The sequence below is a fragment of the Molothrus aeneus genome, chromosome 31 (assembly GCF_037042795.1).
Source record: "Molothrus aeneus isolate 106 chromosome 31, BPBGC_Maene_1.0, whole genome shotgun sequence".
Classification (NCBI taxonomy): domain Eukaryota; kingdom Metazoa; phylum Chordata; class Aves; order Passeriformes; family Icteridae; genus Molothrus; species Molothrus aeneus.
The window spans coordinates 922,237-950,000 of NC_089676.1; the positions used below are offsets into that span (position 1 = coordinate 922,237).

The following is a 27,764-nucleotide window of genomic DNA, read 5'->3' on the forward strand; positions in this document are numbered from 1 at the left end:
GCCCGCTGCAACCGAGAGGCGAATTTCGGTCGGAGCATCACGTTTGGCTTCAATAACTTCTAAAAAAAAAACCCTAAACCCGTTTAATTTGGGTTCCCTGCACGGCCTGAGGAGGGGGAGCCTTAGCGGGGCCACTCCAGGGCAGGAATTCTCGGGGTTTAGGGGGATTAAAGGATCGGCTCCCGCCTTGTTGTGGTGGGGGGAGAAATTTAAGAAACGCCGCACGGGGAGAAGTTCCCGAGGTGGGGAGGAATCGTTCCCCCTCCGTTCTGCCTCGGAGGATGTGCAGAACCTTTGCTCTGGGGTTATTTCCGCTCGCCTTGCATTCATTTGCTTATTCCAAATTTGGGATCCAGCCCCGAGCATCCCACGCCTCCCCAAATTCCTGCCTGGGGATGGGGGCACCGGGACCTTTCTGTCCCCTCTCCCCCGGTGTCCGTGTCCCCGCCGCTCCCTCCCCGCGCTCGGCCGCACCCCCGGAGCATCCCCGGGCACCCCCGAGGGGAAAGCGCTGTCAGGAGCGAGGATTTGGGGCTTTCTCCTCCTGCCCCCCACGAGAGGCACCGAGAGCATCCCCTGGAGCAAAGCACAAAGCCCCGGGGCTTGGCGAGAGCCTGGAACGGGCCAGGCCGCTCCCATCCCCTGCCCGAGGCGCTGCACGGGGGGCTCCGCACCCCAAATCTGGATTCTCCAGCTGGGAGAATGGGAAAGAAGCGAATCCCTCACCCCAAAGTGGCTCTGGGTCACCCGCGGGCCGAGAGAAGAGCGCGGGGCCGTGGCATGGAGGCGCTCGGCCGTGCCCAAACTTTCTCCGCTCGGATGCCGGAATGCGGCGGGACGGGAGGGAAGGGCAAAGGGAAAAAAAGGGAAAAAAAGGGAAAAGGGAAAGAGGGAAAGAGGGAAAAAGGGGAAAAGGGAAAAGCGAAAAGGGAAAAGGGAAAAGGGGAGGAAGCTCCCCCTGCCCCGGGGATTTAGGAGCAACTCCGACCCCACAGCCCCGACCCCAGGCAGGAGCTGGACCCGCTCCTGGGGCATTTTGCCCCCGGCCCCGCAGCGCTGCGGCCCCCAACCCATAATAAAGACGCTTTGAGAGTCCTCTCCCCCCTCCATCCATCCCCCCGTCCCCCCCTTACTTTTTTTTTTCTTTTTTTTTCTTTTTTTTTTTTTTTTATTATGGTTTTCTCACCGAGTCCAATAAATCGCGCGGCTCGTCTGGCCTCAGACGTGTTCAGCAACCCAAGCCCCGCCGCTTTTGTTCCGCCAAGTCTCACATTGTTTGTCCGGCTGTGCGGGGAGGCTGCGGGGGCTCCGCGGGGGCTCCGCGGGCCCGGCTCTGCGGGCCGGGGCTGGCTGAGCGATGCTCCCCTTCTTTCTCCGGGGTCACCCCGACTTCTTCACCCACCTGGGGGATGCGCCCGGTGGGCAGCGGCTCCTCCCTGGTGCTGGTCACCAGCCTGGAGCGGTGCCCTCCCTTCAGTGCCCTGCGTGCCAGGCAGGCTCTGCCTGCCCTCCATGCCCTCGCTCACCCGCCCGCTGTGCCCTGCTCAAGGTGCCCTCGCTCACCTGCCCACCGTGCCCTGCCCTGCCCTGCCCTCACCTGCCCGGCTCTCCCGCGGGTCCTGGCGGTGGCCCCGAGCCCGGAGCCGCCGGTGGAGCGGAGGAGCGGGGGCCGTGCCCGCCGTACGGATATATAGGAGCGGCCGAGGAGCCTCCACGTAGCCGATACGTAAAGTGTACGTGGGAGAGTTAAAAAAAGTTGGGATGCAAATGCGGGGCCAGCTCCGTGTTGCGGGCGGGGAGGGGGGGGGGGGGGAGCTCAGAGCCGCGCTATTTCCAAGCTTCCTTAACCTCTGGATTGCTCGAAATCGATCGGCAAAGCGCAGCCAGCCTGGCAATTAGGAGCTCATTACCATATATGCAAATATGGCAACCTCTCTCTCCGCAGCTACGGAGGCGCGGGGAGAGAGAGGAGCGCGGCAGCCTTTGGGGGTGGGAAAGGGGTGAGGCGTGCGGGGGAACGGGGATAACGGGGGTAAAAAAGGTGATTTGAGGGTATTTGGGTGGTTTTGGAGGAAAGCAGCCGAACCGCGGGGGCGCGAAGCGCTCGGGGGGCGCAGACAGCGCGGCCGGGGCCCGTGCGCCTGCTCCCAATTCACTCTTTAATTCCAATTAATATTTTCTCCCTTTGCCATAAACCAGCGGCACGGCCCGGCCCCGGGACCGGGGCTTGCCCGGGAGCCGCTCCCCAAAGGGCGCGGTGCCCTCAGCCCGCCCCGGGAATAAAACCCGGGAATTGGGAATAAAACCCGGGATTTGGGAATAAAACCCGGGAACTGGGAATAAAACACGCTCGGAGGGCCCGAGCCGGGCTCGGAGCGCTCCAGCCCCGGCCCCAGGGAGTGTTTTAAAGGTAACCTCGGACTTCTTGCCTTTTATTAACAATAAAACCCCACCACGAAGCGGAGATCCCGGGCACACGCGCTGGACCGCGAGTTCCCCGCTTACCTGCGGGTTTATAAACATCGCGGGGCTTTTTTTTTTTTGCTCGATAAGCAGAGATTAGGGGCAAAGTCTCCCTGGCATTTCCTGAGTGTTGGTTAAAGCTGGGGGGACACGGCAGCAGCAGCGCCAGGCGCGGATTTTTCCGCCGGAGTTTTCGCCCGTGGCGTCTCGCAAAGTTTCCCCCGGCGCTGGGCTTCCCCCTCGGTTTGGGAATTGACTTTGTTCCCCTCCTTTCACAAACTGTGATCACGGCGTATTCAAAAATAACTCCCCGTTTCGGCTTGGGCTCCGATTTTCTTCCCTACTCAGGATTATTTTCTTTTTTCCCCCCTATTAAATAACATTTTCTCCCTTTTGCCCGCCGTTCAAACGCCCGAATAACGAGAATGAACTCAGAGTCAGGGATCAATTCCCTGGTTTTTGGTTTCGTTTAAGTGATAAAAATACCGATAAAAACACCCGAAGTGAACAAAACCTCGGCGAGGGATGGGGGCGGTGGGGGTGGCGGCAGCCCCGGGGCACGGAGCCCGCCCGAGTCTGGGTTAAGAACAGCAACAGCCGTGAAACAGAGGGAATTGCGGTGTCTCTTCCCCTCTTTCTGTCCAGTTTTTTAGATAAAATTTAATTTTTTTTTTTTTAATTTTTGGGAAAAAAATTTTCCTGCAGTTTCCTTTCCACCTCAGCGGCTGAGCCGCTTTTCCCAGCCCCGTCCGGGTCGCTGCTCTCTGCATTCCTCTACCCCATTCCTCTTTAATTCCCCACTCAGCAGGAGTTTTTATTATTTTTTATTAAACAATTACTATTACTATTATATTTTAAAAATCCATTTATTTACTGCAAATGACCAGAAACTACGAACATCCTGCGCGGCCGCGGGCGGAGGAGCCGTGACCATTTCTGTCCCTCCTGGTTTTTACTATTATTATTATTATTATTATTATTATTATTATTATTATTATTATTATTATTATTATTATTATTATTATTATATTTCGAGATTTCAGCCGACCTTCCTGCAAACCTCCCGTGAGTTTGGAAACGTGGACAACGCTGTATGGAAAGGAAATTCAAAAATTTGAAATTCCCTTTCTGTTCCCCCTGTCTTGGCAAATTCGCAGCTCCCGACGCCCAACGAGAGGAGCCGTTTTCCCTGCAGAAATCCTCACTGCAGCCCCGAGACCCTCTGGCATCACTTCCCCATCCTCCAGCGAGGACGGCGGCTTCGCCCACCAGATTATGCTGAAAAAAAAAAAAATTAAAAAAAAATTAAAAAGAAAAAAGTGGATTTTATTTTTTTTAAAGTAGATTATTATTTTTTTCCAAAAAAAGTGGATTATTATTTTTTCCCCTCCTTATCCCAAACTAGCAATTCAAGAAACTGAGAACCTTTGCCTCCCGCCGGGACAGACGGAGATTTTTGGGTCTCACAGCGCTTCTTTATTTTCTCTGACAGCGAACTTTAAAGAGGAAGGGGTTGGAGCAAAGCGGTCGAGCAATTTCTTCCATTTTTTGGGGAATTCTCTCGGCACTGCTGGCTCCTCCAGCGGAAGGCACGCAGCCTCCAGCCCAGGAGCTTTGTGCCCATCTCATTTCGCCTTCATTTTCCCAGTGCCAGGCGCTGCCACCGGGAACGAACAGGGGCGTCAGTGCCCGCAAAACGGGCGCTTTAAACTTATTTTTGCAGAGAGTTTCTGCTGCGAGGCAAATCCCGGTGGCTTTCAGATGATCCGGGGGGGATTTTCACCGCGATTTTCCGGGCGGGGGTCCCGGGGGAGGGCGAGGCAGCGACCCTCGGGACCCCCGCCCCGCACGGAGCCGCGCAGCTCCATTAAAAATGGGAAAAAAACCCCTCCAGAAAACCCAAACAAAGGCAGATTTCCCCCCAGAAGGGTCGGGTTTGCAGCGCACCAGGGGAGAGGGGAGGGACCCCCCCCTGCCCGGGTTATCCCGGGGGATTTTTGGGTGCTCTGGTGCCCCCCCGGCTGTGCCAGGATGGGACTCGGGGAGAGGCCACGAACGCCAGGGTGGGAATGGGGGGCACAAATTCAGCGGGAGCACCCCCAAAACTGAGCAGAAGCCGCTGGGATGTGCCTAAACCCGGGCGTGCCACCCCCGCTGTGGGCACCTCAGGCGGGCGTGTGGCACAGGGGGCACAGAGGGATTTCATCCAGACACCAACTCCATCCCCTCAGCAGCTCCCTGCACCGAGGGCACCTGCAGGGCGATGCTCTCCGTGCCCCTGGGCTTGCCAAGGGGCAAAATGCCCTCTGAAATGCCCTCTGAAATGCCCTCTGAAATGCCCTCAAAACTGCCCTCTGAAATGCCCTCTGAAATGCCCTCTGAAATGCCCTCAAAACTGCCCTCTGAAAATGCCCTCTGAAATGGCCCTCTGAAAATGCCCTCTGAAATGCCCTCTGAAATTGCCCTCTGAAAATGCCCACTCAAAAGCCCACTCAAATGCCCTCTGAAAATGCCCACTCAAATGCCCTCTAAAACGCCGTCTGAAATGCCCTCTCAAATGCCCTCTGGAATACCCACTCAAAATGCCCACTCAAAATGCCCTCTAAAATTGCCCTCTCAAATGCCCTCTGAAATTGCTCTCTCAAAATGCCCTCTGAAATACCCTCTGAAATACCCTCTGAAATGCCCTCTGAAATGCCCACTCAAATGCCCTCTCAAATGCCCTCCTGCAGCCCTGGGTGCTCCCCGCTCTCTCCCCGAGCCCGTGGGGCTTTGGGGATCCTGCAGGGCCCCAAAAGGGAGCAGCCTGCAGCTCCCTGCTGGGGATTTTTAAGGAAATTCCCTTTTTTTTTCTTTTTTTTTTTTTGCCTGCCAGCTCAGAGGTGTGGGAGATGCAAGGTTCCCCTTCCCTCTCCCAGCTCATTCCCCCCTCCCAGATTTTCCTGGGGATTTGGACCCAGACCCAACCAGTTCCTCATTTTCCCATTTAACCCCAGAAGAGCTGAGCTGGAACATCCCATAAACAGGGGAGAAGCTTTAGGGAGCTGTGTAGGAAGGGCCACATTTGGGTCAAAGAGGGTTTTTGGGTTTTGAGGCGTTTGCACTGAGGTGTCCCCACAAACAGGGGGTTTAGAGAAGCTGTGGGTTATTTTCTGTACACAATGCCCACACAACAGACCCTAAACGTGTGTGGCTGCTGCTCTGGCACATCCAAACACGGGATTTTGTTTGCACAAGTCCCAGTCACCCCAAAATCTGGGGTGCAGCTGCCTGAGCAGATCACAGCCAGCGCTGGCTGGCAGGTTTGGGGCAAGGGGAAAAGCTCTGGGGCTGGGTGGTGTCTAAATAAACAAATTTATTAAGAAATGTCTTTCTCTTGGTGCCAGCCCCCACTCCATGGATGGCATTTTTCTGCCTTCACTGGGCACTTTTGCTGCTGCCTGGGCCAGGCTGTGCCACCGCCTCAGCGTCCTCCAGACAAAGAAAATGCCAACAAAAGGCTGCATTTGGAAGCAGGTGGGTGCAGGCTGGAGGACTGAGGCAGAGAAGCTCCAAAGCCATGCCCAGGCTGTGCCAGGCAGCTCCTGCCCATCCTCATCCTCTGTCCTGGGCACCCACAGCCTCTGTCCTGAGCGCTTTGCTCCATCCTGGACCCCTCAGCCACACGAACCCTTCTGGCCTCAGGGCTGGAAAACCTCGTGGTTTCCTCCTGGCTGTGCCCAGCAAGTGCTTTCCTGCTTCAGGTGGAGGGTTTGGGGAATTCAGGAGATTTTAATGGTTCACCCCAAAGGCTCAACGCCTTCAAAGGCACCCACGTAACCCAGCAGCTTCGGGGGAAAAGGGGATTGAAGGCTGAAAATAAGGAAATTTTATAGCAGATGATCTCAGATGTGATGTTATCCTCAGCTTCAGCTCACCTCCAAACCAATATTAAAAAAAACCCAAAACAAAACCAAAACCAAAACCAAACCAAACCAAACCAAACCAAACCAAACCAAAAGCAAAAACAAAAAAAAAAAACCCCAAAAACAAAAACAAAAAAAAACCAACAAAAACAAAAAACAACAAAAACCAAACCAAACCAAACCAAAACAAACAAAAAACCAAACAAAAAACAAAAACAAACAAAAAAACCCAAAAAAAAAAAAAAAAAAACCACCAACCAGGAAAAATCCCACAAATCCCAAACCTGAACTAAATACCACAATTCCTTTTCTATACTGGCAGGGAGCTGTGTTTCGTCCTGGTAAAATTGGGTGAAGTGTCCCCCCAGAGCGATGCCTTCAAAGGCACCCATGTAACCCAGCAGCTTCAGGGCAAAAGGGGATTGAAGCCTGAAAATAAAGAAATTTTATAGCAGATCATCTCAGATGTGATGTTAGCTTCAGCTCACCTCTAAACCAAAGTGAAAAAAAAAAAAAAACCAAACCCAAACAAAACCAGGAAAAACCCTACAAATCCCAAACCTGAACTAAATACCACAATTCCTTTTCTGTACTGGCAGGGAGCTGTGTTTTGTCGTGGTAAAATTGGGCGAAGTGTCCCCCCAGCACCTACCCCAGCTCAGCTGCCTGCTCCTCCTTGCTGCAGGTGCCTTTTCTTTTTCTTCTTCTGCCTCAAAGGGCTTCGCTCTGGGCAGCTCTTTTGGAGAGCAGCTCTTGTAAGGGATGCCTGGCACGAACACGGCCTGATTACAGCCCAGCTCGTTAAAAAAATGTTCCCTAGGTACTGAAGGGGATAACAAGGATATTTAAACATTCCCAGCGTGCACCTTTAAGCAGCAGAAAATAAGGGAAATTGCCATCGTTTAATTCACTATTGCTCCTTTTGAACTCCCACTGGCTCTGCCTGCAATTGTTCCCTTCTCAGAGCTGGGAGCTGCATTTCAGCAGCACCAGGGCTGCAGGTCCAGAGGGCTGGGAGGGCTGAGCACAGCAGGACCAGCTTCCCCACATGGCAAAAGGCTGATGGAGCTGCTTTCCAGTTGGGTTTTGAAAGATTTCCCTCAATAGCCCAGAGCAGGCTCTGGGTTTGAGGCCCAGAGCCCCAGTTTGTAATTACTCCTCTCATATTTTGTGTGTGCCAGGGAGAGGGTGGAGCAGCGTTTCTTTTTTGTCTGTATCTCTGAGGAAGCTTTTTCCAAAGCGAGAGGGGGAAAAAAAAATTAAAAAAATAAATAAAAAATCCACAGCTGGTGTTGGTGGATGAGACACTCAGCCGTGTTCTGGTAGGGGGAAAAAAGACAAAGTCTAATTTTAGATGTTCTGAAATGCTTACAACATGCATCCCTCCAACTGCCTGGCACGGGCACCAGTGGTTATTTCCACACTGGCAGCAGGAGAGAGCAGGGACCTGGGATCTTGCACCAGCTTCTCCCCAGGTGACCCCAAGGGTGTCCCCTCTGGGGCCTTCCTGCCCTGGGCACTGCCAGGCATCAATAATTACAGGGCTCCTCTCATCTGGGGCAATTTCCTCACATTTTGGCTTCACCAGAACCCCTTTGGGAATGTCTCCATCCCCCCAAAAAGCAGCTTTGGGAATGTCTCAATCCCCCCAAAAATCCCATTCCCAAAAATTGTCTCCACCTCCCCAATATCTATTCCCGAAAAAGCAGTTTTGGGAATGTCTCCATCCCCCCAAAAAGCAGCTTTGGGAATGTCTTTATCACCCCAGAAAGCAGTTTTGGGAATGTATCTATCACCCAAAAAAACCCCTTTGGGAATGTCTCCATCCCCCAGAAAGCAGCTTTGGGAATGTCTCCATCTCCCAAAAATCAGCTTTGGGAATATCTCCATCCCCCAAAAATCAGCTTTGGGAATGTCTCCATTCCCCCAAAAGCAGCTTTGGGAATGTCTCCATCACCCCAAAAATCAGTTTTGGGAATGTCTCCATTCCCCCAAAATCAGCTTTGGGAATGTCTCCATCCCCCAAAAAGCCCCTTTGGGAACATCTCCATCCCCCCAAAAAGCAGCTGTGGGAGCCCCACTGGTGAAAACCCAAATCATGCTCTGCCAGGCCATTGTTTGAAAGAAGCTCATTGTTTCCAAGGGGTTCTTCCCTCAAACCCTGTCACCCCCTCCCCAGTTCCCCCATTTCCCCCCCTGCCAGCTCCTGGATCCCCCCTCCCAGATTTTCCTGGGATTTTGGACCCAGACCCAACCAATTCCTCATTTTCCCACTTAACCCCAGAAGAGCTGAGCTGAAACATCCCATAAACAGGGGAGAAGCTTTAGGGAGAGCCAAACCCCCACGTTCCCAGCCCGAAACGCGGGCCCAGGGGCAGCACAAAGAGCTCAGAGGGCTCAGGGGTGCAGCCCCTGCCCCAGGCCAGCCTCAGGGGAGGGTGAGGGTCTCAGCTTCCCCAGCCTCTCAGAAAAGTCTCCTCCATTCTAGCAAATAACCTTTATGTCCAGGGACTTGCAAAGTTTTGCTTTCTCCCTCCAGGGTTAGGCACAGCAGGAGTGACAGAGAAAGCCAGAGCTTGTAGGAGGTTCCTGTGCACAATAACCTCAGAGGAGTTTAGGTCTAAAGACTAAAAGGCTCTATTTACTTTCACTGACAAGGAACAATCTAAGCAGATGTCCTTTGATGGGATTAGTTATTAATCCTTGAATCATGGGTAAATGGGAAAATGATCCATTATTTTCTGCAAAATCCTTCACTACTTTAGATTTCAAGGATGGGGTGGGGGGGGGTTGTTAGCTGAAAGGTCTCGACCTGTCTGTTTTGGACGTTTTTAAAATGTATTTTTTACAGTTTGTGCCGTGGAGCGTGACTCTGAAACAAAATTAAAAATAAAATTAAAATAATCGAGAAAAAAGGGGTTTGATTCCAAGGGGTTTGATTCCACTAACAGCTGAGAGCAGTGCATTGTGTCAGATACACAGCAGTGATGGGCATGGGTATTTCTTGGGTAAATACTGGGAGGTTTATAATAATAATAAATTAATATAAATTAATATATTATATCATATATTATATCAATATAATATTAATATGGTATATAATATAAATATATTGTATAATATATTATAATATAATATATAATATATTATAATATATTATATATAATATAACATATATGTTTATATATTATATATGTTTTATTTATTATATATTATATATTATATATATTATATATAATGTATTAATATATAATATAATATAATATAATATAATATAATATAACATAACATAACATAACATAACATAACATAACATAACATAACATAACATAATATAATGAATTATGATTATAAGAATGATAATAATTATAATAATGACAAGAATGATAATAATAATGAGGATAAGGATACTACTACTACTAATGATAATGATGATGATGATGCTATTAATAATAATAATAAATTAATAATAATAAAATAAATCAAATCAAATCAATAAATAAATGAATACATACATAAATCATGATGCCACCTCCAAAAGCCCATTCTCCAAAGAGCTCTGGTAACTCTGCCTGAATGTTTGGACCCTCCCAGCCTCTCTGTGTGCCGTGGGCAGGGTGGTTCAGAGCCTGCAGGGCATTCCCTGCACAGCCCCTGTGGGTGGGTGCAGAGCATGGATCAGGGAGGGAAGGGGAGACCTTGGGCTGGTGACCCTGGGCTGGCTCAGGGGACTCGTGTCCCCAAATCCCCGAGGGGAGGAGCAGCCACAGCAGGGCCATCCCAAGGGCTGGGGGCGCCCCAGAGGAGCTCCCACCCCTGGGTCACCCCCTGGGTTGGGCACAGGGAAATCTGGAGGTGCCAGAGGGCAGGGATGGATGGGATTTGGGGCAGGAATTCCTGGCTGTGAGGGTGGGCAGGCCCTGGCACAGGTGCCCAGAGCAGCTGGGGCTGCCCCTGGATCCCTGGCAGTGCCCAAGGCCAGGCTGGACAGGGCTGGGAGCAGCCTGGGATGGTGGGAGGTGTCCCTGCCATGGCAGGGGGTGGGACAAGGTGAGTTTTATGTTCCCTCACAACCCAAACCATGCCCTGACTCTTTGCTGAGCAGCCTGCAGCATTTCCAGCCTGTGTGAGGGATGCAGGACCTGGATCAGCCCTGGATCAGCCCTGGATCAGCCCTGGATCAGTCCTGGGTCAGCCCTGGGTCAGCCCTGCCTTTCCTTCTGAGGCTGCTAATGGAGAAATTTTATTATTATATTAATTAATATAATATAATGTAATGTTATGTAATGTAATGTAATGTAATATAGTATAGTAAAATATAATGTAAAATAATATAACATAATATAATATAATGTAATATAATATAATACTAAATATCATATCATATAATATCATATCATATCATATCATATCATATCATATATAATGGTTCTCCACAATTATTATATTAATTAATTAATTAATTAATTAATGGAGAAACGCCTGAGATTGGCTTCCCACCCCTGGGAAAGGACAGTCTGAAGCTGTCAAGCTGAAGTTTGGAGCTGGGCTTGCCAGGGAACAGGAGAAACAGGGAAACAGGGGCTGGAATTGCCCATCCTGTGGCAAACAGGGGCTGGAATTGCCCATCCTGAGGCAAACAGGGGCTGGAATTGCCCATCCTGAGGCAAACAGGGGCTGGAATTGCCCATCCTGAGGCAAACAGGGGCTGGAATTGCCCATCCCATGGGGAAACAGGAGCTGGAATTGCCCATCCTGTAGGAAACAGGGGCTGGAATTGCCCATCCTGTGGGAAACAGGGGCTGGAATTGCCCATCCTGTGGGAAACAGGAGCTGGAATTGCCCATCCTGTGGGCAAAAAGAGCTGGAATTGCCCATCCTGTGGGAAACAGGGGCTGGAATTGCCCATCCTGTAGGAAACAGGGGCTGGAATTGCCCATCCTGAGGCAAACAGGGGCTGGAATTGCCCATCCTGTGGGCAAAAAGAGCTGGAATTGCCCATCCTGTTGGAAACAGGGGCTGGAATTGCCCATCCTGAGGCAAACAGGAGCTGGAATTGCCCATCCTGAGGCAAACAGGGGCTGGAATTGTCCATCCTGTAGGAAAGAGGGGCTGGAATTGCCCATCCTGAGGCAAACAGGGGCTGGAATTGCCCATCCTGTGGGCAAAAAGAGCTGGAATTGCCCATCCTGTTGGAAACAGGGGCTGGAATTGCCCATCCTGAGGCAAACAGGGGCTGGAATTGCCCATCCTGAGGCAAACAGGAGCTGGAATTGCCCATCCCGTGGCTCTGTGGCCACAGCTCAGCTTTCTGGGGTGAAAACACCAACAGTCCCAGACAGACACAAACCCCAGCCCTGCCTCCATGCAGGGAAAGCAGGAATAGACTCCCAATGAATAATTTACTCTGCTTTCTTTTGATTTGTTCTGATTGTGCACAGCAGTGCAGGCTCGGAGGGGGAAACATGTTCTGATTAAAGATTTATACAGGGTCTATAATTTTGTTGTTGTTGCTTAAATCTACTTCAAAGTGTGAGCAGGGTGGGTGTAAAATAAACACTGGGAGCGTTTGGAGGGGTGTGAGTGCACACACCAGTGCCAAGCTGGTGATCCCACGGATGGAAACTCTGTGCTCTGCAAAGGGGCTCTCCTCCTCGCACCAAATACCACCAAAAAGAGACCGAAATTACCTCTATTCCCTCAAACTGCTGAGCCCAGGTTCCTTCTGAGCCGAGAACACACCTCAAAAATTAAAAAATATAAATTTGGGTTTTATTCTTTTCCTACTCTTTCACTATTCTTTTACTATCTTCACCCTTCTTTTACCACTCTTTTCACCCTTCTTTTACCACTCTTTTTCTGTTCTCCCACTGTTCTTAGAGCACACAGAGAATAGTTTGTGGCTGCAGGGAGTGATTAGACCTGGAGCTGGAGGAGGATCTAACCAAGGCCCATCCCATACTCAAATTTCAGCTTCCACCCTCCTCTGTAACAGAAACTGAGAAAAACTCCAGCTCCTTCCCAGGCTGCCAGGGCAAAGGATTTTCCCTTTTATCCCCTCCCTTTTCCCCTGGCTGCCACATCCCAGAGGAGCAGAGAGCAACCTCTGGCACAAAGGGAGAGCGAGACAAACAGAATCAGCCCCCATTCCCAAAAGTGCCTTTGACAAACCCTCGGGGCTGCCATTCCCAGCCCCAGCTGGCCAGGCAAGAGCCGGAGCTTTGTCCAGGGGGCTCCCACGGAAAAAACAGATTGCATCAAACGGCATTTTCAGCAAAAAATGGGGATTTTGGGGCTGGCTGGCAGAGCTCAGCCAGCAGAGCACGTTGGTACAAAGCCCTGCAAGGAGAAGCCCCTCAGAGCTGTGTGGATTTGATGCCACTTTGCAAACTGTCCTTTCCCAGGAGTGAGAAGCCAATCTCAGGGGTTTCTCCATTAATTAATTAATTAATGAATTAATATAATAATTGTGGAGAAACATTGCTGATATATTAATTAATTTTATAATATAGATAATTAAATATATAATATTAAATAATAATTTATTTTATTATTATAATATAATATAATTATATAAATTATTATGTTATGTTGTTATGTTATGTTATGTTATATTACATTATATTATATTATATTATATTATATTATATTATATTATATTATATTATATTATATTATATTATATTATATTATATATATTATATTATAATTATATTTATTTTATATTTATATTTATATATTTATATATAATATATATTATATATTATATATAATATATATAATATATAAAATATATTATATATATTATATATTATATATTATATATTTATAAAATTATATTTATATTTATATATTAATTAATATAATAATAAAGTTTCTCCATTAGCAGCTGCAGAATGAAAGGCAGGGCTGATCCAGGGCTGACCCAGGGCTGACCCAGGGCTGATCCAGGTCCTGCATCCCTCACACAGGCTGGAAATGCTGCAGGCTGCCCAGCAAAGAGTCAGGGCATGGTTTGGGTTGTGAGGGAACATAAAACTCACCTTGTCCCACCCCCTGCCATGGCAGGGACACCTCCCACCATCCCAGGCTGCTCCAAGCCCTGTCCAGCCTGGCCTTGGGCACTGCCAGGGATCCAGGGGCAGCCACAGCTGCTCTGGGCACCTGTGCCAGGGCCTGCCCACCCTCACAGCCAGGAATTCCTCCCCCAAATCCCATCCATCCCTGCCCTCTGGCAGTGGGAAGCCATTCCCCGTGTCCTGTCCTGTGGAAAGCCAGGGCAGCACTGGGAATGTTCCTGTGCCTGCTCTGGGGTGCCCTGACCCCCAGGGAGCGCTGACTCTGACCCTCATCCATGGAGAAAGTTTCCTGGACTTCAAAATAAACTAGAATCCACAAAAGTGTGAAATGGATTATAGAGAGCAGTGTAGGTGGATCACTGGGTGAGAAACTGAGGGTTTGGGGTTTTTAGTGTGCAAGATGGAGGGCACAGGGTGTCATCCTGGGTTTCTTCTTCCTCCTCCTCCATGGGTTGGGGTGGCATTTTGTAATTGGGCAGAAAAGTCCTCATTGCAGGGTCTTTGGGATCAGTTATTGGGTTAAAAGGGAAAATAATCCAGGTGTCAGCTCTAAACTGGATAGTTTATTTTCAAAAGACCTTGGAACAAGAGATTGTTGGCCATTTTGTGCCTTCTAATGAAAAGCTGCCCAACTCACGGTTGTGAGGCTGTTTTACTGATAAATAATAAACACCTGGGTCCCAACATGAACTTCTGTCACAAGTGCCTTCAATCCCGACCCAGAGAAACTGATACCATCCCTTCAAACCCTTGTCCAAAGTCCAGAACCCCTTTAGGCCCTGGAAAGGAGCTCTGAGGTCTCCCCGGAGCCTTCTCTAAGCTGAACACCCCCAGCTCTCCCAGCCTGTGTCCAGAGCAGAGGAGCTCCAGAGCCCTCAGATCATCTCTGTGGCCTCCCCTGGACTCACTGCAGCAGCTCCTTGTCCTCCCTGCGCTGGGGAGCCCAGAGCTGGGGCAGCTCTGCAGGGCAGGGTCTGAGCAGAGCAGAGGGGCAGAATCCCCCCCTCACACGCTGCCCACGCTGCTGGGGATGAGCCCAGGTCAGTGTTGGCGTTCTGGGCTCCCAGGGCACGGCTCAGTGAAGCCATTCTGTGGCTTTACTCCTTCCCAAGGAACTCAGGAACTGAGGAATTGACTGAGGAACTCAGGAATTCATTCCAGACCGAGGAACTCAGGAATTCATTCCGGACTAAAGAATTCAGGAATTCATTCCGGACTGAGGAACTCAGGAATTCATTCCAGACTAAAGAATTCAGGAATTCATTCCGGACTGAGGAACTCAGGAATTCATTCCAGACTAAAGAATTCAGGAATTCATTCCGGACTGAGGAACTCAGGAATTCATTCTGGACTGAGGAACTCGTTCCAGACTGAGGAACCCATTCCAAACTGAGGAACTCAGGAATGCATTCCAGACTAAAGAATTCAGAAATTCATTCCAGATTGAGGAATCCATTCCAGACTAAAGAATTCAGAAATTCATTCCAGACTGAGGAATTCAGGAACCCATTCTGGACTGAGGAATTCATTCCAGACTGAGGAACTCAGGAATTCATTCCAGATTGAGGAATCCATTCCAGACTGAGGAATTCAGGAATTCATTCCAGACTAAAGAATTCAGGAACTCATTCCAGACTGAGGAATTCAGGAATTTATTCCAGACTGAGGAACTCATTCCAGACTGGGGAACCCATTCCAGACTGAGGAACTCAGGGATTCATTCCAGACTGAGGAATTCAGAAATTTATTCCAGACTGAGGAACTCAGGAACTCATTCCAGATTGAGGAACTCATTCCAGACTGAGGAATTCAGGAACCCATTCCAGGCTGAGGAATTCAGGAATTCATTCCAGACTGAGGAACTCAGGAACTCATTCCAGACTGAGGAGCTCCCCAGTAGGTGACACAATGAACAATAGGAACATCCCAAACTGACCCGAACCGCCCCACGCTACAGCCCCAAAGCCTCGCACCCCCTGGAACCCCCATTTCCAGCCTCCCGGGCCGCGGTGATTGACAGCTGTCAATCAGCGCCGCCTCGCGCTGCGCTCTGCTGCCACCTGGCGGCCGCTGAGGGGAAACGCACCCAGCCCGACCCCCCCAGCGCCCCCCGAACCCGAGCCCGGCCGAGAAATTGTTAAGGAAATAAAAACTTGGCTTTAAATTTGTAAAAGGAATCAAACCCAGCCTGGAAATTGTCAAAGGAAATAAAAACTTGGCTTTAAATTTGTGAAAGGAATCAAACCCAGCCTGGAAATTGTTAAAGGAAATAAACCCCGGCTTTAATTTGTTAAAGGAAATAAACCTGGCCTAGAGTTTGTTAAAGGAAATAAGAACTCGGCCTAGAATTTGTTAAAGGAAATAAAAACCCGGCTTTGAATTTGTTAAGGGAAATAAAAACCCAGCCTAGAATTTGTTAATGGAAATAAACCCGGCTTAGAATATTTTAAAGGAAATAAACCTGGCTTTGGATTTGTTAAAGGAAATTAACCCAGCCTAGAATTTGTTAAAGGAAATAAACCTGGCTTTGGATTTGTTAAAGGAAATAAAAACCTGGCCTAGAATTTGTTACAGGAAATAAACCCGGCCTAGAATTTGTTACAAGAAATAAACCCGGATTAGAATTTTTTCAAGGAAATAAACCCGGCCTGAGGAATTCAGGAATTCTGGGAACCCCTGGGCAGGAGAGGCGGGTCAGCCCCGCTCCTGCATCCCTGCAGCTGCTCCAGGATGGTGACACTGCCCTGGGCTCCTGCCCACATGGGGACAGCCACTGAGAGCACCTGGAGCTCAGGATGTCACCAGGACCCTGAGATGGAGCCCAGGATGTCACCAGGGCCTGGAGATGGAGCCCAGGATGTCACCAGGACCCTGAGATGGAGCCCAGGATGTCACTAGGACCCTGAGGTAGAGCCCAGGGTGTCACCAGGACCCTGAGGTAGAGCCCAGGGTGTCACCAGGGCCTGGAGATGGAGCCCAGGGTGTCACCAGGACCCTGAGATGGAGCCCAAGATGTCACCAGGGGCTGGAGATGGAGCCCAGGATGTCACCAGGGGCTGGAGATGGAGCCCAAGATGTCACCAGGACCCTGAGATGGAGCCCAGGATGTCACCAGGGCCTGGAGATGGAGCCCAAGATGTCACCAGGACCCTGAGATGGAGCCCAGGATGTCACCAGGGCCTGGAGATGGAGCCCAGGATGTCACCAACACCTGGAGATGGAGCCCAAGATGTCACCAGGGGCTGGAGATGGAGCCCAGGGTGTCACCAACACCTGGAGATGGAGCCCAGGGTGTCACCAGGATGTCACCAGGATGTCACCAGGGTGTCACCAGGATGTCACCAGGGGTGTCACCAGGGGTGTCACCAGGATGTCACCAGGTTGTCACCAGGTTGTCACCCTGCTGCACCCTGCCATACAGAGAGCAGGAAAGAAAGAGCCAGAGGCGTGGAAAATTATCAGAAACGTGTATTTTTTTTTCTTTTTAATAGTAAACCTCTTTACAACAAATATAGTGAAAGAGTTTCCAAACAAAACTCATAAGAATTTCTCATGGTAATTATTATTATTATTATCATCATCTTTTTTTTTCTTTTTTAATATAATTTTTTTTTCTCCTTATTGTGGAATATACAATAACGCATCACCGTACAGCACAAAAAAAGGAATATTGAAAAAACGAAAATCGACGTCTCAACCACGTGCTGCAGTCCCTGGGAAGGAGCCACTGATTGTCAAGGGAGCGAGGGAGGGAGGGAACGGGACAGGGAGTGGGGATGGCATCCCCAGGGCACGGGAGGTTCCCAGCCAGGCCAGACCCCGAGGGTGCAAACACTTCAGGAAAGGTGGAATTAGCCGAAAATCGCGGTTAAAACATCACAAACTGGCGAAATGAACCCTCCCTCCCCTCGTGCCGCTGCTGCCGGGGAGGGATGGGCCGGTCCCGCTGCTCCTGCCCCGCTGCCCAATCCCTTGACTCGCACACACACACACACACACACCCACACACACGGCTGGAGGAGCATCAGGAAAAAAAAACAGGTTAAAAATATATATATATTTATATATATATATATTATAGATACAGTTTCTCCTTTTTTTTTTTTTTGTTTTGTTTTTTTTTGGTTTTTTTTTTTTTTCCCTTTTTAAATTGCTTCTCAAAACAATAAATAAAACTCCTCGGGGGTGGGGGGAAGTGCACGTCCTGGTTTGTTTCTACCTGTGCAGCACCCTGGGGGGAGGATGCAGAGCTGCCTGTGCTGACTGAGCAGGGACATCCAAGGAACCATCACACAGAGAAGCTGACTGGGGGCAGGGGGGCATTTAGGATTTTTTTTTTTATTTTTTTTAGTGCATTATTGAAAGGTCTGTTCTATTTTACAAAAGGTTTTGCAGACACCCCAGAGTTTGCTAACACCTACCTGCTTAACTGAGCTATGGGGAGCCAGGGGAGCAAAGGGAGGACCTGGAGGCTGTGGGGGACAGGGGAGGGAGCAGCAGATGGTCCCCACTGCTCCAGCATCTCTGATTTGCCTGCAAAATGCTTGGAAAGGGCCGTGGGGAGGAGGGGAGTCATGGCCCAAGGTGGCCTTGGGGATGCCAGGAGCCCATGGGGACAGCCCAGGACAGAGCTTGGGGACGTTCCTACAGCTCTGCAGAGGGAGGAGCTGGGCCAGTCTCAGGCACCAGCACGAAAATCTCATTCTGAAAACGCATCTGAAGTGAAGAAATGCCCTCTGTGGCCCCCAGCACAATGCAGGGGCTCCCCATGGCCCAGGGTGGGTGTGGGGGGCTGGGGGGAGACACAGGCACCCACCCCTGCCCAGGGATGGGGACATTGCAAATCCCTCAGTTCCCAGCCTGGGGGATACTGAAAATCCCTCAATTCCCAGCCTGGGGGATACTGCAAATCCCTCAATTCCCAGCCTGGGGGATACTGAAAATCCCTCAGTTCCCAGCCTGGGGGATACTGCAAATCCCTCAGTTCCCAAAAACCTTCTCAGCCTGGGGGACATTGTCAATCCCCCAATTCCTGAAAACCTGGGGGATACTGAAAATCCTTAGTTCCAAAAAAACTTTCCCAGCCTGGGGGATATTGTCAATCCTTCAGTTCCAAAAACCTTCCCAGCCTGGGGTGGGGATATTGTGAATCCCTCAATTCCCCCAAAACCTTCTCAGTCTGGGGGATATTGCAAATCCCTCAGTTCCCAGCCTGGGGAATATTGTCAATCCCTCAATTCCTGAAAACCTTCCCAGCCTGCAGGATATTGCAAAATCTTCCCAGCCTGGGGGGACATTGTCAATCCCTCAATTCCTGAAAACCTGGGGGATACTGAAAATCCTTAGTTTCAAAAAACTTTCCCAGCCTGGGGGATATTGCAAATCCCTCAGTTCCCAAAAACCTGGGGGATACTGAAAATCCTTAGTTCCAAAAAAACTTTCCCAGCCTGGAGGATATTGTCAATCCTTCCATTCCAAAAACCTTCCCAGCCTGGGATGGGGACATTGTCAATCCCTCAGTTCCTGAAAACCTGGGGGATACTGAAAATCCTTAGTTCCAAAACACTTTCCCAGCCTGGGATGGGGACATTGTCAATCCTTCAGCCCCCAAAACCCTTCTCAGGCTGGGAGATACTGCAAAACTCTCCCAGCCTGGGGTGGGGATATTGTGAATCCCTCAATTCCCCCAAAACCTTCCCAACCTGGGGGTATTGTCAATCCCTCAGTCCCTAAAACTTTCCCAGCCTAGGGGATATTGTCAATCCTTCAGTCTCCAAAAACCTTCCCAGGCTGGGGAATATTGCAAATCCTTCTCAGCCTGGGGGACACTGTCAGTCCTTCAGTTCCCAACCTGGGGGATATTGTCAATCCCTCAGAGCCCAAAAATCTTCCCAACCTGGGGGAATTGCAAATCTCTCCGTTCCTGACACCTTCCCAGCCCGTTTGGAGCCAGTTTTGGCACAGCCTGAGCCACACCACCCTCTTCTGGTTTAACCCAGCACAATCCAAACAGGCAGAGAACGGAGCTTGGGAAGGAGATCCTGGGAAGTAACCGGGGATTTTCCCTGGTGGGGAAGAAGGGGGGAGCTGGAACCACCCTGCTCACTGCTCCAAGGTCCCTGATTCCTGCCTGGAGTGGGGCAGAGACCCAGAGCATCCCTGCCCAGCTGGGAGATCCCATTTAAAGCCACCCCTGGGTGTTGCTGAGCTCCCCAGAGCCATGGGGGTGTTGGGAACCCTGGGGAAAAGCAGGCCTGGAATTGGATATATCCCAATATCCCACTGCCAAGTGGTTGCTCCTCGATCTGGGACATGGAAATTTGGGGAAAAGCAGGCCTGGAATTGGATATATCCCAATATCCCACTGCCAAGTGGCTGCTCCTCGATCTGGGACATGGAAATTTGGGGAAAAGCAGGCCTGGAATTTAATATATCCCAATATCCCACTGCCAAGTGGCTGCTCCTCGATCTGGAATATGGAAATTTGGGGAAAAGCAACCCTGGAATTGAATGTATCCCAATATCCCACTGCCAAATGGCTGCTCCTGGGTCTGGGACATGGAAATTTGGGGAGCAGGGAGCCCGGGGAGGGGGTGCAGGGGAAGAGCCAAGAGGGTTAAACAAGAATTCGCTGTACAACTCGGCCATGTCCAAAGTCAGTATTATTACAATATACTCTGACAAAAATATAATCTCATTTCATATCAATACAACAAAAAAAAAAACCAAAAAAAAAAAAAAAAAAAAACCAAAACAAAACAAAAAAAAAACAAAACAAAAAAAACCAAACCCAAAACCAGTTTTCTGTACTGTTACCATTGCTAACAGATTGAAACTTGCTATTTACAGTTACAGTAGCCAGGTAAAATACTACAGGTGAGAGACCAGAGAGAGGAGGGGCAGAGGGACAGAAGGGAGAGAAAATCACCAGGGGAAAGGGGAAAATAAAGGGGGAAAGGCCCTCTTACATCCCAAATGTGGCTTCCTGCATTGGACAAGGAAGGGTGATGGATGGAGGTAGTGAAAACATAATACTTGGTTTAGGGGTCTGGTTGGGTTTTTTTGTGGAAAGGAAAAGAGAAAAAAAACAAAAAGAGAAAAATGAAGTGAGAGGGAAAGGTGGAATAGAAGGATGAACATGGGAAAGGGAAACCAGAGCAAAGCTTCAGCTGAAGCCCACTGTTAGACACTCTCCCACAGCCCAGGGAGACGTGGATGGGGATGAATTTTCACTCTTTTGGGTGGTGAAAATCCCCAAAACATCCCCAAATTGTGCCCCCAGCTGGAGAGATGGGAGGCAGGATGTGGCAGGGCTAAGGAGTGGCTGGGAAATGCTCCTTGCCCAGCTGAGGGATGCTCTCCCCTCTCTCCAGGAGGGCAGAGGGGACTCCCAGAGCACCAAGTGTCCCTCAGCCCAGCCAAGCCTCGTCCCCAGAACTGGTGACAAACACCCCAATATCCCAATTCACACCCAAAGTGATGGGGGCAATCCCCCAACCAAGCAACACAATGGGAGAAAAAAAGCGTAGGAAGTGAAATTTTCAAGGAAAAGGTGGGGATGTTTTTTTTTGTAAATTTGCTTTTTCCTTGGTTCGCTGAAATTATTCTGGAGAGGAAGAAGGAAGTGACAAAGGGGGAAGGAAAAGGAAACACGTTCTTTCTCTTTGCCCCACTTTCCCCCAGGCCCACACGTGGCCCATCACCACCAGCTCTGGATTGAACACTTCCACTGCCCCCAGACCCAACCTGGCAGGGGCCTCAGACACAAAGCCCCTGCCCAAGGGACCCCCAGAGTGTCCCTGCCACAACCACAGCCCCTGGGGGCTCAGGTGCCCCTGACACCCCCAGAGCCACCGCCAGCCTGCCCCAGCACCGAGCCCAGCATCCAAACACCCTGCACAGCCAGGTCCCCTCTGTGTCCTTCCTTGCACAGCCAGGTCCCCTCTGTGTCCCTGCACAGCCAGGTCCCCTCTGTGTCCTTCCTTGCACAGCCAGGTCCCTTCTGTGTCCCTGCACAGCCAGGATCTCTCTGTGTCCTTCCTTGCACAGCCAGGTCCCCTCTGTGTCCTTCCTTGCACAGCCAGGTCCTCTCTGTGTGTCCCTGCACAGCCAGGTCCCCTCTGTGTCCCTGCACAGCCAGGATCTCTCTGTGTCCTTCCTTGCACAGCCAGGTCCCCTCTGTGTCCTTCCTTGCACAGCCAGGTCCTCTCTGTGTGTCCCTGCACAGCCAGGTCCTCTCTGCTACCCCCAAACAACCCCCTGAGCAGGAGTCACCCTGTGCCTGTGCTGACCACCCCATCCCAGCTGACCACCTGATCCCAACTGACCACCCAAGCCCAGCTGATTCCAGCTGACTGCTCAACCCCAGCTGACCCCAGCTGACCATTCAACCCCAAATGACCATTTGAGCCCAACTGACCACCCAACCCCAGCTGACCATCCATCCCCAGCTGACCATCCCTCTCCAGCTGACCATGATCTCCAGCTGACCATCCATCCCCAGCTGACCATCCCTCTCCAGCTGACCATCTCCAGCTGACCATCCATCCCCAGCTGACCATCCATCCCCAGCTGACCATCCATCCCCAGCTGACCATCATCTCCAGCTGACCATCCATCTCCAGCTGACCATGATCCCCAGCTGACCATCATCTCCAGCTGACCATCCATCCCCAGCTGACCATCCATCTCCAGCTGACCATGATCCCCAGCTGACCATCCATCCCCAGCTGACCATCCATCTCCAGCTAACCATGATCTCCAGCTGACCATCCATCCCCAGCTGACCATCATCTCCAGCTGACCATCCATCCCCAGCTGACCATCCATCCCCAGCTGACCATCATCTCCAGCTGACCATGATCTCCAGCTGACCATCATCTCCAGCTGACCATGATCTCCAGCTGACCATCCATCCCCAGCTGACCATGATCTCCAGCTGACCATGATCTCCAGCTGACCATGATCTCCAGCTGACCATCCATCCCCAGCTGACCATGATCTCCAGCTGACCATCCATCCCCAGCTGACCATGATCTCCAGCTGACCATGATCTCCAGCTGACCATCCATCCCCAGCTAACCATGATCTCCAGCTGACCATCCATCCCCAGCTGACCATCATCTCCAGCTGACCATCCATCCCCAGCTGACCATGATCTCCAGCTGACCATGATCTCCAGCTGACCATGATCTCCAGCTGACCATCCATCCCCAGCTAACCATGATCTCCAGCTGACCATCCATCTCCAGCTGACCACTCCACAGCCCCCAGAGCAGGCAGGACCACCCCCACTGGTCCATCACCATCCTCACTGCACCCAGGCAGTATTTCAGGCCCCTTTTAGTGCCCTTCCCACTATTTTAGGCCCTATCCATCATTTAGGGTCCTGCTCCATCCCCGAATCTCCTCCAGGGCTGGGCAGGTGCCTTCTCACCCCATCCTTGCTCCTACAGCTTCTGGCAGCAGCATCCCCCGAGCCAGCCACACCCTGGGACCTCCTCCCTTCCTCCCTCCCTTCATCCTCCTCTCTGCACACACCTCGGCCACCCCAGCCCATGGCAGAGCTCTGTGCCCCCCCAGGGATGAACCCCCTGCTCTGCCCCTGCCCCACACCAGAACAGACACCCCAAAAATGGGCACAGACACCCCAAAAAACCTGGCACAGAGACCCCAAAAACGGGCACAGACAACTCAAAACCCGGCACAGACACCCCAAAAACGGGCACAGACACCCCAAAACCCAGCTTTGCCAAGCCCTGGGAAAGACCAGCCTCCCCAGGCCGGGGGTCAGAGCCCCCCCTGTGCCAGCCCCCCTGGCTCAGCCCCTGGCACCCCTGGCACCCCCTGGGCACGGGGCCGTGCCGCTGCCCCCACCCCGCCTTACCTGGGCTCAGGTGAGGGCTGGAGCATCCACAGAGAGAGAGTTCAGAAGGTAAAGATCAGAAACAGACTTTGGTTAAGTAACCACACGTTTAGAAAGGAATATATCAGTTTGGAAACATCTCAGTGCATACTTCTTATATGAAAATATACACAAATGTATTTCATTCTCCAAAAAAGGAACAATTAAAAACAAAAGCAAACTAGCCCAAACACAATATATTAGCTGTTTTTTTGTTGGTTTTTTTTTCTTTTTTTTCTTGTTGTTGTCATCCTTTAAAATCTTTAACGCTACACTTTGTTCAGGTTACACTTTTTTTGTCTTTTTTTTTTTTTTTGTAAATGCTTTTTTTTTTTCTTCATGCATTTTACACCTTTATAGCCTTTGAGAATAAATAAGCTCCATTTTGCTTCCACATCTCTAAAAACTGCAGCATTTTAACTATTGTCATTTAAATCGTGCAATTTTTTTTTTGCAACACCCCTTTTAAAAAAATGGAAAATATATATATATATTTTAAAACTAAACCCTATACAACGCAAAAATTCCAAATTTAAAAAAAAAAGAATTTTACACAATTGTAACTGTCAACAGTACAGATGAGCACGAGAAATAAAATTAGATCAGAAACATATTTATAGAAGCACAAAGGAGGGTGTTGGTTTCTTAGATTGTCATTCTTCTTGTTGTCTTTTGAAAATTAGGAGGAGTTTACCAGATACTACAGTCTGGGGGAGGGGGGAAATAAAGGAAAATGACCCGGACAAAAAAAGAAAAAAAAAAAAATAGAATAGAATAATAAAATAACCCCAAGCCCCCAACAAAGTAAAGACCCCAACAAACAGCCCCCAAACCCCTTTCACTGCGACGTGAGGCCAACGGCGTGTGTGACCTGGGCATCCCCACCTCCCCACGAGCCTGGCACAGCTGTAGGTACCAACCTAGGGCTGGACCTGCCCCTGGCACCAGCCCAGAGCTGGACCTGGCCCTGGCACCAGCCCAGGGCTGTAGGTACTAACCCAGAGCTGGACCTGACCCTGGCACCAGCCCAGGGCTGTACCTGCCCCTGGCACCAACCCAGAGCTGTAGGTACCAACCCAGGGCTGTACCTGCCCCTGGCACCAACCCAGAGCTGTAGGTACCAACCCAGAGCTGGACCTGGCCCTGGCACAGCCCAGAGCTGTAGGTACCAACCCAGAGCTGGACCTGCCCCTGGCACCAGCCCAGAGCTGTACCTGCCCCTGGCACCAGCCCAGAGCTGTAGGTACCAACCTAGGGCTGTACCTGCCCATGGCACCAACCCAGGGCTGTACCTGCCCCTGGCACCAACCCAGAGCTGTAGGTACCAACCCAGAGCTGGACCTGCCCCTGGCACCAACCCAGGGCTGGACCTGCCCCTGGCACCAGAGCCATCCTTGCCTCTGGCACAGCCCAGAGCCATAGGCACCAGCCCAGAGCTGGACCTGCCCCTGGTACCAAGCCAGAGCTGGACCTGCCCGTGGCACCAGGGCTGTACCTGCCCCTGGCACAGCCCAGAGCTGTAGGTACCAACCCCGAGCTGTACCTGCCCATGGCACCATGGCACCAGCCCAGAGCTGCACCTGCCCCTGGCACAGCTGGAGGTACCAACCCAGAGCTGCACCTGCCCATGGCACCAGCCCAGAGCTGGAACTTTCCCTGGCACCAGAGCCATCCTTGCCCTGGCACCAGCCCAGAGCCATCCTCGCCCGTGGCACAGCCCAGGGAGCGTCGAGTGCTGCAGCTGCAGATCCAGGCAGGCAGATCTGACCCTGCATCTGCCCAACCCAGCGTTTGTCTCTTGCATTTCGTGGTTCCAGCCTCTCAGCTTCCAGGCAGAAGTGTGAACTTGGCAGTCAGGGCATGAAGTCAATGAGCAAAAATGGGGTTTTTTTTGGTTTTTTTTCCTCCCCTCCTGAGGGTCGCTCCGCACCGACGGCGTCGAGTGCTGGGGGGGTCTCCACTGCTGCTTCCTCTCCGGGGTCTCTGAGCCAGCTGGGCCCTCCTGCCACGCTGCTCCCGTGGTGGGGTTCCTTGGGTTGAGTTTATTTTTTGCGAAGACAAAAAAAAAAAAACCAAAATAAAATACAAAAAAAAAAAAAAAAACGAGAGCGATGAGACGTCATTATCCCGCCTAATTTCCAAAGCAAGGCCGTGCAAAGAGCTCAGGTGCGCGTCCAGCTACGTCCGGCGGGGCGGGCGAGGAAGACCACGGTCCACAGCAGCTCTCCTGCTTCCCCAAGGGCTTGGCAGGGATGAGGGAGGGAGGAAGATCTGCTCCTGGTGCTGGCATTGCAGGGGTGAGAGCCGAGCGTGTCCCTGGCACCCGCTGGGTGTGGCTGGGGAGGGGGCACGGGGGGGTTCAGCTGCACAAAACCTGCCAGGGGTCCTTGCTCCTCGTGCCCCCACCCAGAGCACGGAACAGGAGAGAGAGAGAATTGCAGATTGATGGCTGGAGAAGAACAAAGCTGTCACTTGCGGCAGAAGTTTGGTCTTTCCGAGGTGTGGAGGGGAGGGTTTTGTCTGGCACCTTGCCTTGATCTCTCTCTCTCTCTCCATGCCTTGATCCACGAGCAGGGATGGTGGTGAGGGTACCCAGAACGCCGGCACTGCTGAGCCCCCACCACCCACCCTGACCCACAAAACCAGCTCCTCATCTTCACCCAGCTTCTGAAGGATTTCCTCTCCTCCAACCACTCCCTTTAGGCTGCCCTATTCACTCCACAATAATCATCAGCTTTTTTTTTTGCCTTTTTTTTTTTTTTGGCCTTGTTTTTTCCAATTTAGAAACTTTTTGGCTGGGAAAAAGTTTGTAAAACCCCATCAATTTGGTTTTGCCCTCATCCTGGGAGGTTTTTATGCCATCTGCCCCATTCCAAGGCTGAGCTGGCTGCTGACAGCTGGCAGAGGGATCCAGGAGGGGGGAATAAACCCCACCCTGACTCAGCTCCTCTCCCTTTGCTCTGCCTCAGGGCCCAGCTGAACCCCAGGAACCCCCAGCTCCTCCACAGCCCCCCAAGGCTGGCCAAGCTCCAGCTGGCAAAGGTGGCATGGGGCAGGTTTTGTGCCAGTTTGGGACTGCCAGCCCTGGGGTGATGGGGCTGGGAGGGGGCACCAGCACCTGCAGGGAGAAAGCCCATCCCTAATGGCTGTGCCAGCCAGGAACGGCCCCTTCTCCTCCAAACCCTCCAGCCATGAGCAGGTTGATGCATTTTGGGATCAGGGCACTGCCACCCATCCCTGGGAAACTGCCAGAGCAAGTGGCAACATGAGGAAATCCCTCGGTTTTTCCTTTTTCCTTCCACCAAATCACTGCTCAAGGAGATTTTCTGCACAGCTCACTGTTGCCTTTTGAGGCCTAGAAACCTTCAGGCAAAATCTCGTTTTAGGATCATTACTTCAGTTGCATCTTTCAGCAAAAAAAATCATTTCTTCCCATTTTCCTGATTTAAAGCTTTGGCCCACGTGCAACATTTCCAAAATGTTTTTATGGACTTTGTTTGCTAAACCCCACAATTTTCTCTCCAAACCAGCACTAAGATCCCCTCTCCACACACCTGCTGTGCTCAGGTGGAGCTGAGGGAAGCAGGAGCTCCAGTGTTCCAGTGACCCTGGTGAGGAACAGTGGAGTTCCCTGCTCAGGTAGGAAATGGGACTCTCATGCAAATGGGACTAAGCCTTAAAAATCTGCCTCTTCCTCCTCCTGATGCAGCTTCCCTGAAGCAGGCTGAGGATGTGGCTGCATCCCTGAGCTGCTCTCCACCTCCCTTCCCAGCTGGTGCAGGAAAACCCTTCTGAAGGAAAACCCTTCTGAAGGAAAACCCTTCTGAAGGAAAACCCTTCTGGAGGAAAACCCTTCTGGAGGAAAACCTGTGCCTACCAAAGCCCTTCAAGCTTCCAGAGAGCTGCCTCGTGTCTGACCTGTCCCTCCCTGCACAGGGAGCCTGGAATGGCCAGGAAGGTGCATTTTGGGGTGCTCTGTGCCCCATCTCCCCCCAGAGCCCATCCTGCTGCAGGTGCTCTGCCTTAGGGCTAGGATCCCACCTCCCAGAGGGTCCTGCTGGTCCTCAGGGCAGCACCCCTGGGCTTGGTGAGGACACAGATCCCCCCCTGCAGCCCCCATTCCCCCCAGCCCTGGCCGGATGCCCTGCATGCGTCCCTGCTGCTGTGCTAGAATGAATGCCTACAAAACCCTAAAGCTATTTCTCAGGCAGTTTTATGATAACTTCCCCCCCGCCCCTACACACACCCCACCCCAGCCCCATGCCCATCACCCGTTTTTACCCTCCCCCTGGCCCTTCCCAGCCCCTCTGGAGCTCGCAGGGGTGCTGGTTATGTGACCCAGGTATCCAACCGCATGCGCTTTACGGAGGGGCTCTCCCCCTCGGGCTCGCTGCTGGCTCGCAGGAGACCCAG

The 27,764-nt window shown here is 51.1% G+C and overlaps 1 protein-coding gene and 1 long non-coding RNA gene across 7 annotated transcripts in view; both read right to left on the reverse strand.

The window, feature by feature from the left end:
• Positions 1-16,899: 16,899 nt before the first annotated feature.
• Positions 16,900-20,182, reverse strand: LOC136568356 (uncharacterized). The gene is made up of 2 exons (XR_010785200.1): positions 18,374-20,182; positions 16,900-18,340 (listed from the first exon to the last, which is right to left on the reverse strand). It is a non-coding gene; the product is annotated as an uncharacterized lncRNA (long non-coding RNA).
• A 7,498-nt stretch (positions 20,183-27,680) lies between these two features.
• The window catches only part of MEF2D (myocyte enhancer factor 2D), a 92,444-nt gene continuing 92,360 nt past the window's right edge, over positions 27,681-27,764 (reverse strand). For all 6 annotated transcript variants that reach the window (XM_066568148.1, XM_066568153.1, XM_066568151.1 and 3 more), the window contains one exon: positions 27,681-27,764. This exon is cut by the window's right edge and continues 247 nt beyond it. In XM_066568148.1, the coding sequence (XP_066424245.1) occupies positions 27,681-27,764 (84 nt within the window).